Below are 9844 nucleotides of genomic sequence, written 5' to 3' on the forward strand. Positions count from 1 at the left end.
CATCCTGCAGACCCCTCTCCAGGCGAGCTGCCGGGGCTGGAGCACAGCCAGACTCAGCCCTGGCAGTACCGGCCAGCAGCGTGCTGAGGCACGGCATCCCGTCTGGCCTCTGGGGACATCTGGGTCCTGGGGGGGGTCCCCAGCTTGGCACCCTCACCGAGATGCACGGAGCCTGGGAACTCCACGGGGCAGCTCTGGCCATGCTCGTTGGCGGCGCAGACACGGAAGCAGTAGTCGGCCTCACGGGGCACGCTGTCGCCCAGCACTCGCATGCGGCCGGGCAGGTCGGTGGCGAGGCATTGCACCCACTCGCCTCCCGCCGCCTCCCGCCGCTCCAGCAGGTAGTGGCTGGGGGGACGGAGATGGGTGTCAGGCGCAGGGCACCATGTCAGCAGGGCCGCGTTGCTCTCTGCCGCGCTCATCTCGGCTGCCACAGGCGCGCTCGGGGGGTCATGCTTCACACCTGCAATCACAGCCCGTGTTGCCTGCTTGGGGACAGCAGCGAGGCTCCCAGCAGGGTGGGCAAGTGGGGCTCCACAGCCTGTTTCTCTGGGGATCATCTCTCTGATGGAGAGGATGGAGAGGATGGTCTTGCTCCCGTGTAGCATGGAGCTGGTTATAGGGGTTTGTAAGTGCCAGCGAGGCTGGGGCTCTGCAGCCCTGCTCTCCCCCTTCCCCAAAAAGCCATCGCAGCACAGTGGGTGCCCATCCCGTCTCTCCCCCATATCAGCCCACTATGAATGTGCCGGACGGAGGATGCGGGACCCCTCCAAGCCTGGGGCTTACACTTGACCCGGAGCTGGGAGGATGTCAGCGACTCCCCGATGGTGAAGGAGATGATGCCTGCGTCCTGGCGGGTGACGTGCACCAGCACCAGGAGGTGCGTCCTGCCAAAGCTCTTCAGCACGGTGCGGGGTGATTCCCGCAGCTGCAGCCCATCCCGGCTCCAGCAGATCCCCTCCAATGCCTCCCGCGTCTCCACACAGAAAACTGCGTTCTCCCCCTCCATCACATCCAGCTTCCGCGGCAGCCGCTTCACGATCATCCCTACGAGAAGATACCTGTGAGGGCTGGGGAGGGATGCTGGGGAGTGGGCTGGGCTCCCTGGGGCGGGAGAGAGAAGGAGGAGGAGGTCAAGGAGGGGCAGCAGCAGGCACCACGGCCAAGGAGGTGAGGGAGGGAGATGCAGGGGGTGGTGGGAAGCATGGAAAGGAGGGGGATAAGAAGGCAAAGCCATACTGCTGGAGACCTGCCCCCCACCTCGGACGGAGACCTCGGCGATGCTGCGCCCCTTGTCCTTCATCTGGCAGAGGTAGATGCCGTCATCATCAGTGCGGGCGTCGCGGATGGTCAGGCGCCGCACCACGCCTCGCTCCTCCATCACGTATTTGTGGCTGGGCTGCAGCTCCCTGTCCTCCAGGTACCAGGCAGTGGGGATGGTCTCCAGTGGCACCTGGCACTCCAGCACGGCATCCTCCCGCTCTGCCACCTCCACGTCTGCCAGCTGCACCTGGAACCGCAGCCGGTGCTCTGCCCCCAGGAGAGACGGGTGCTGAGGGGGTGCGTGGGGCACAGCACCCGCTGGCAGCCCTTGGCCTGGGGCTCTCCCAGCCTGTAGTGGGAGACTGGGATGGGCCCTGACCCTGGGAAGAACATTCCAGAACAACCCCAGAGCAATGGGAACTAGGGCATGGGCTGGGAACACCCAGCAAAGCCCCCAGCATCTCAGAAGGGAGTTTTGGGGGACGCAGGACCACGCACAGCAGCATGCTGAGGAAGGCGTCTCAGCGGAGGGGAGCAGTGGGGTGCAGGCAGGGCATGCAGCGGGTGCTGGGGCACCCCAGCCATGGGCTGTCCCCACCTGGCAGGGAGGCTCTGGGGGATGGGGCTGCTGCCAGTGCAGACACTTGGAGCCGTGCCCTGCAGGGCTGCCCGCCAAAACCACTGGGCGCTCCAGGGGAATTTGTCACCAAGGCACTGTCCCCGCTCCTGGCTCGTGGCTGGACACCTGCAGCCCTCCAGAGACACCGCCTCTGCAAGAGGAGAGGGGCACGGACGGGGACACAGCTCCCCAGGGCAGCATCTCTCGCTTCCATCCCGCACCTCTGTCCAGAGGAATCTGGGGTGACCCCGGCTGCATGGGGCAGGAGGGAGCCCAGGGATGCCAGGCTCACACACAGACACATCCCTGCCAGACGAAAAGCCCTGGACCCCCCCAGTACCCGTCCGCCTCCGGTAGTGCTTGGGCACGCTCCTACCTTTGACCTGCAGCTGCACCGCGCTAAGGGTCTGGCCGGCGGTGTTGGATGCGGTGCAGACGTACAGCCCCTGGTCCTGGGGCTTGCAGTACAGCACCTTGAGGATGAAGTAGCCCTCCCGGTCCTCGTAGACGAGGTGCCTGCGGCCGGGGACGAGGGGCTCGCCATCCTTCTGCCATATGATCTCTGGCTTGGGCTTGCCGGTGACGTAGCAGCGAAACTTGGCGTGCTTCCCCGCGCTCACGGCAAATGCCTTGGCCCCCGGCGTCCTGGCTGGCACAGCGCCGTTGGGCACCTGGTTCTCTGGTCCCACGCACCGTCCTGCCACATGCCGCCGCCGCTGCTGCCGCCGCTCCGCCAGCGGCTCGGGGCCGCCAGCAGGAGAGCCATTGGGGAGCCCGTCTGGCAGCGCCCGGGGTTCGACCAGGAGCACGGCAGCGGCCAGGGCCTCTCGGGAGCCACTGCGTGCCCGGCACACGTACACCCCCCCGTCCGGGGGCCGGGCGCCAAACAGCTTCAGAAAGTGCCAGTCCTCCAGCTCCTGCCCCACCGCGAAGTGGCTGCTCTCGAAGAGGTCAGAGAGCTTGCGCCCATCCTTCTCCCACTCCAGCACTGGGCAGGGCTGGCCGGACACCCTGCAGACGAACATCACGTCCTCCCCCCGGCACACCCGCGTGGATGAGGGTGGGACGAGGAAGGCGGGTGCCTCGCCACCCACGCATCCATCCTCCTCCTGGGGCTCCCCTGCCTCCACCTTGAGCGTGGCGGCGGCGTAGGTCTCGCCAACGCTGTTCCTGGCCTTGCAGACGTAGAGCCCGCTGTCCTGGGGAGTGGCACAGGACACCAGCAGGCTGTACAGGTCTCCCTTGGCCTCCATGTGGAAGCGGCCCGAGGGCTCTATCGGGATCTTGTCCTTCTCCCAGAGGATGCTTGGCCAGGGGTCACCCGTGATCTGGCAGCTCAGGACCGCGTCGGTGCCACTTCGCACCGTGAATGCACGTGGATAGGCCAGGAACCTGGGGGCTCCCCCGAACCCCTCCATCGCTGGCTCCCTTGGGTCACGGCAGGCAGTTGGCCAGGGCAGCAGCGGGGATCATCAGCCTGGGGGGATGCACGGACCAACAGGGGCGGGGGCTCAGGCTTCGGCAAAGGGACCGGCGTGGACCACTGTCAGGAGGGACCCCCACCCAGAACAAAGCCCCCCAGCACCAACCCTGTGCCGCAGGAGCATCACCCTGGCTCTGAGCACCCCGCTCTGCTGGACACGCTCCTGTCTCAGCCTCAATCACCCATTTCCCAGCCCAGCAGCAATAGAAGAGGTGACAAAAGGGGCTCTTTGCACCCCGAGAGGCCGGGGCGCCCACAGCCCAGGCTGCCTGCCCCAGCGTCGCAGAGGGGACCCCAGTTCCGGGGGCAAGGGACCCCGCCTCGACGGGGAGCGCAGGCAGCTGCTGGCTGGGTGCTGGGGACAGGGGACAGGGATGGCCGAGGCAGGACGGCCCCAGCCCACCCCTTCCCCACCCGCGGGGCATTCCTGCAGTATCGGGTGGTGGCGGAGCCGCATTCCTGCAGCATCTGGCCTGGCTCAGAAGGCAGGTGCTGATACGGGGCTGTCGCGGGCAAGAGGCACCCGGCCGGATCCGAGAGCTTCCTTCTGGGCTTGGAGGGACAGGGGACCCCCCTGTACCTGGCGGTCCCCCTCAAGGCTTTGCCCTAGGGCAAAGCGGGGCTCCCCCGGGAGCAGGTCCCCCTCCAGTGTGTGGTCCCACAGGCAGGATCCAGCTCTTGGGTATTGAAAGCCACGGCTGGAAATCAGTCGCTCAAGCCCCAGGGGACAGAGCGAAGGCCTGAGGGACAGGTCCTGCTTTCAGAGGGCACTGCCTCCATCCCCAGCGCTGCGGGTAACCATGCCCATCATCACGGGCAGGAGTGGGGCAGGGTGCTCCGTGCCTCCCCTGGGTGAGTGCACCCCAGCCTCTGCCCACACTGTGTCCGGGGCTGGGATAGAGGCGTCTCTGCCTCCCTTGGGCAGGGGGAAGACAAACCAAAATACTCCTTGAATGAGCCAGAGGGGGTGGTGGGAGAGGGCCGTTCCCCGAGGAGTGGCAGGGACCAGGGCCAGTCTCTCCTCCCAGAACACGGAGGGAACAGCGCATCCTTTCAGAGCCACCTCCCCAGCCACACGCTCCCCTGACCCACGGGCCACCCCACAGCAGCTTCTGCAGACGCACACAGCCTCAAAGGCTCAGCCGCCCTACTACCCCTTCAACCACCCCCTTCCCCCATCACCTTGCCCCATGCAGCCCCACAGCCCCCTGCCCCACAAACACACACCTCGCTCCGCCGCCTCTCCCCCGTGTCTCCCGGTGCCGGCACCAGCTCCTGCCGCTTCCCCCAGCTCCGCTCCTGGGTGTCAGCACGCAGGGACCAAACGTTACAAATGCCTGCAGCTGCTGTCCCCAAAAATACCCTCTGATGACACGCCGGGTTGATAAAGCTGAGCCTGCTCCATTCAGCGCCTCGCCGGGGCAGGGCTGGCCTATGTATAGCAGCCCAGCGGGAGCCGCCCGGCCTGGAGCGGGCAGGCAGCACTCCACCCCCGGAGATCTGGCACGCTGCAAACCCGGCCGTGCCCCGGTGCCGGCTCAGCCTGCGGCAAGAGGCGACGCACCGCACGGGGCGGGGGGCATGGGGCGCGTGGCATGGGACACCAGGCTGCGGTAGGACAGGATGTGCCCCGCAGGACATGCTGCGCAGGGTGCAACGTGCCGCACCGGATGCCAGGCTCCACCGGAGGGGACGAGCCACACGGGCGATGCTGCGTGGGACGCCGGGCTGCAGAGGAGTGGAGGGGTGCTGGATGCGGGACGCCTGGCACTGTCCCCGCAAGCAGCAGCCGGAGGAAGGGCAGGACACGTTGGATCACAGCCTGCGCCCTTCCTGCCCCAGGAGCCGGTCTTTGGCCAGCCAGCCCGAACAGCACCGTGGCATCCTTCTCCTGGTGCTGCTGCAGGGTCTCCAGCTGGCCTGGCTCTGCCTCACCTCTTCCTCCTCCTCCTCATCCTCTCCTGAAGTTGGTCCAGCCTTCCTCAGCCCCAGGCAACAAGGGGAACTCTTGCCATCGCTCCTGCTTCACGTCCCCAGGACCTCACCAGCCTTCAGGCTGCCCTGGAGATGCCACAGCTCCTCCCTGCCCCAGCCTGCCCTCCCGGGGGCCCCCTCCTCACATCCCAGCTGCCCTGTGGCCCTGGGGTGCCCCAGCCATCCCTGGGAGGGTATGGATGGCAGGAGGGTACCCAGCCTGCTACCCCCAGTATGCCCCCCCGTCTGGATTCTGCCAGGTCCCTGCCCAGATGTCCCTGCTGTGCACAGCCGCTGCCACCTCCCACTGTCCCACCAGGAGACCCAAATCTGCAGCTTCCCAGCACAGGAGACACCCAGCACCGGCAGCAGCAAATCTCCCCCAGGGTGTCTCCTCTATCCCCCCCAGTGCAGGAAAACCTTCCTGCCAGCACCTGCTTGCAGCCCAGTCTCCCCAGCCCCACGCACCCACTGCCCCCGGCTGCATGCCCCCACTGCACCCCCCTGCCTGGGCGCCGCCCCCCCCCCCGACCACACTGTCCTTGCAGTCCTCGCATTCCAGACGTCTCAGTGCTTTCGCTGCCCAGAGATAATATTCACGGCAAGCAGACGTTTGCGTCAGTGTCAGATAGGTCTCAATGCCACCCTGCCCCGGGGGGAGCGCAGCAGGCAGACGGGCTGGGCAGGCAGGCAGGAGCCCGCGGCAGAGCCCCCAGAACCACTGGCCCGCTGTGCGCCCCGTGGTCATGCTGCTCCTCCTGCACCTGCTGCCTGCCATGCTGCCCACCGCCGCCCTGGCCGGCTGCACCGGGGCTGGTGCCGATCGGCAGCTCGTCCTGGCCAAGGTGCGGGCTCGGGTGCTGGAGCATCTGAGCCCCCCTCTTCTCCAGGAGGAGCCCCAGACAGAAGCGAGGAGGGTGCACCGGAGAGACATCCTTGAAAACGATGAAGTCGAGCCCGAGGAGCTGGAGGACACGTCCCAGGTGATCCTCTTCCCTTCCACAGGTGAGAACGCCCTGGTGGGATGGAGAGGGCAGAGGGATGAAGCAGGGTGGGAGCTCGGGCGTGCAGCAGGATGGAGGGGCTGCTGTGGGGGTCTGCGGGAGAAGAGAAAGCAGGTATGCCAAGCCGGGGTGCAGGCATGGGCAAGGTGTTGTGGAGGGCCAGGAGGTGGAAAGGGATGGCAGGCAGGGACAGGCAGAGCAGCGCGGGACACAGGCAGGGAGAGGGGCAGGCGGCACAAGAAGGTGCCGAGAAGCTGAGGAATGGCTGAGCCAGTTGGGATGCAGAGAGATTGGGAGGGCTGAGCAGGAAACAAGGTGGGATAGAGTGGGATGCTAGGGATTGGGGCAGGATGCAGGGAAATGGGATGGGATACTAAGGGACAGGACAGGATGCTGCGGGACTGGGCAGGACGACCAGCTCTGGGGCAGAACACTGGGAGATGGGGCAGGACACTGGGGGACGGGGGCAGCAGTAATGGACCAGCCTAGGACACAGCAAGGCTCGGCTGCGGGGCGCAGTGCGGTGGCTGCGGCATAGCACTAGACATCAGCTCCCCCGCACCTTGCCGCAGCCCACGCCGGCAGCCGGGCGCCCTGCCAGCACGCCGGGGACCTTCTGCAACACCCTGCCTCCCAGCTGTCACCGGGGTCCCTCCCTGGGTTTGGGCACGCACCCTGAGCATCTTTCTCCCCCCATAGACGTGCCCTGCGAGCCGCTGCAGCCGGACAAGCTGCTGGAGGAAGAAGGGATTTTCACCTACCTCTTCCAGCCCTCGGCACACACCCTGAGCCGTGCGGTGACCTCTGCCCAGCTCTGGTTTTACACCGGCCCCTCGGCTGCCCCCAACCACTCGGCCCCCGACGTGCTGACCCTGTCACCGCAGGGCCGCGTGCTGGTGACGGCCACAGTGGTGCGGACGCCCGAGCACTGGACAGTGTTTTACTTCTCCCCGGCGCTGCTGCCCCAGCTCTCGCAGCCGCTCTTCGTGCTCCTGGTGCGCTGCCCCGGCTGCCCCTGCCTGGCCGAGGTGGACAAGATGCCCTTCTTGGTGGCCACCACCCAGGCCAAGGGCAGCGAGAGGGCACGTCGCTCAGCCGTGCCCTGGTCCCCGGCCGCCCTGAGCCTGCTGCAGCGCCCGTCTGAGGACCTGGCTGCCCACACCAACTGCCGCCGGGCTTCCCTCAACATCTCCTTCGAGGAGCTGGGCTGGGACAAGTGGATCGTGCATCCCAGCAGCTTTGTTTTCCACTACTGCCACGGGAGCTGCGCCGAGGGCCACGGGCTGAGCCACCGCCTGGGCGTGCAGCTCTGCTGCGCCGCCCTGCCCGGCACCATGCGCTCCCTGCGCGTCCGCACCACCTCCGACGGCGGGTACTCCTTCAAGTACGAGACGGTGCCCAATATCCTGGCCCAGGACTGCACCTGCGTCTAGGGCATCCCGCAGCCTGGCCCCAGGCTGTGATCCCACCCAGGAGTCGCTTGCTCAGGGGACCCCCAGCCCCACACTGCAGGGACCAGAGGAACCCAGTGGGGGGGGGTTGGGCTGTGCCACCCTCCCCTGCGCAAGCCGAAGTTTTGGGCTGCTCTGGGTACGGTCACGCTGACAGATCTGGCCCGTGGCCGCCCCCAGCCTGGAGCAAGCCAGGCATGGCAGGGCAGCGACAGGCACGGGCATCGGCAGAGGCACCAACCCCCTGCTGAAGCCAGCCTTCTGTCTGCAACCAGCTCAGCCCCCGTTTCTCCCCCCACCCCGAAAAGACTGGGGTCCCGCTCCTGCCGCAGTGCGACAGCCTCCCCGGACTCCCAGGCGGGGCCAGGCCACCACGGCGGGGATCGGGATGTGCCAGGGCGAGCCCATGCCGGGACCTCGCACCAGTGGCGGGGCTGGCGGCACACGTGGCGCTGCAAGTGAGCCCTCTCCTGGCATCACAGCCTGCTGGAAAGCTTAACGGGATGAGTAAAATAAACCTGTTCCCTTTACCAAAACAGCCTGGAAACACCCGCTTCCATCGGAGGCAGCCACGGAGGCGGTGGGATGCAAGCTCCCTGGGGAGTTTTGGCCAGAGGAGGGAGGGAACGGGTGAGCACTGCAAGAGGGGTCCAGCTCCGACCCGGGGTCCCAGGGAGGGGACTGGCGTATGTTGTCCAAAACCAGGGCACGGTGCGGCTGGGTTTGATCCAGCCACGGGGCAGGGGAGCGCAGGGCAGGGCAGCATTCCTTCTGCTCCCAGCTGCAGCGGGACGGGGAGGCGCGGGGGCTGCAGCGGGACGGGGAGGTGCGGGGAAGCCCCTCACCGGGCCCCTCATCGGGGACGGGACCGCGCAGGAACACGGCCAGAGCAATTCTGCTCGCCAGGCCGACGGAGACTGCTCCGGCCACAGCCACCTCCGTGCAGCAGGAACGACTGAGTCACCCCGGGGCAAGCGGGGAGGTCCCAGGGCAGGCGGGCCCAGCTGCGCAGGATTCCCTTCCCACCCCTTCCTCCCGAAGGACCGGATGCAGCAGTTCAGTACAAAACGTCTCCAGGCTTTACTAATATAGATATTAAAAAAAAAAAAAGAAAGAAAAAACAGAGTGACAATCATTTCTGAGTAAAAAACGCTACAAAAATCCCCGTGTGACCTAGGCTGAGATGATGAGAAATGCCTCGCTGGCTCCTGGCCAAGCTTGGCTCCGCGTGCCACGTCCCCCACTCCCCACCGGACCAGGGTCCGGCCCTGCATAAGGGGTCCCAGCCCCACGGCCAGAGCAGAAGCAGATGGGCTTTGGTCCGAGGGCGGCTGGCCAGGAGCGGGGTGGAGGCGGCGAGAAGGACAGCCCCTGCCCTCTGCACAGACATTTCCGAGCAGGCCAGCCCCGTGGCTCACACCCCCATGCCAGGACTCTGTGCAGCGTGGCCCCCCGGCCACATCGGCACCTTCTGGCAGCGGTGCTACCAGGACCCCCTCCCTCCCCTCCGGTCCCCACTGTCCCCTCCGCTTCAAGTGCGATGCCAGCCCAGCACCCTGCCCCACGGTTCGGCCCGGCCAGCCAGACGCCCGGGCTCAGCTCCCCTGAATCCCCATGGCGCAGGGGTAGTACCGGCAACACCGGTGCCGCCCGTGCATGCCCAGGGTGGCAGCGGGCACGGGAGGGCACGGGGAGGAAGGGGCAGAAGATGCTGTGGGAAATGGGTCGGGAGGACAAAAAGGGGGTGAAATGGCAGATGTGGGGGGGCTCAGGCCTGGAGCAGGGATCGGGAGCAGAGTATAAAAATGCCAGGGTGCACACGCCGACGAGTTTATAAAAACGTACAAAAATAAGATATTCCCTTTTCGAAAATTAAGAAGGAATGTCCCCCAAGGCCCCCATCCCCACCGCTGCCCACTGGGACAGGGCTGCCCAGCCAGCCCCGCCGGGCAGGCGTGTGGCACCCTACACCCCGGCGCTCCTGGCAGGCTGCCCGTCCCGCGGCGGCGGCAGCCGCTCCGGCAGGCGCTGCCATCGTCCCTGGCGGCAC

At 66.7% G+C, this 9844-nt stretch overlaps 1 protein-coding gene across 1 annotated transcript; it reads left to right on the forward strand.

Moving 5' to 3' along the window:
* Window positions 1-6020: 6020 nt before the first annotated feature.
* Window positions 6021-8311, forward strand: INHA (inhibin subunit alpha). The gene is made up of 2 exons (XM_082001861.1): window positions 6021-6344; window positions 7043-8311. The coding sequence occupies exons 1-2, from the start codon at window positions 6086-6088 to the stop codon at window positions 7774-7776; spliced, it is 993 nt and encodes a 330-aa protein (XP_081857987.1). The 5' UTR covers window positions 6021-6085; the 3' UTR covers window positions 7777-8311.
* Window positions 8312-9844: the final 1533 nt, after the last annotated feature.

This window comes from Phaethon aethereus, assembly GCF_964289735.1.
Source record: "Phaethon aethereus genome assembly, chromosome: 6".
Lineage (NCBI taxonomy): Eukaryota > Metazoa > Chordata > Aves > Phaethontiformes > Phaethontidae > Phaethon > Phaethon aethereus.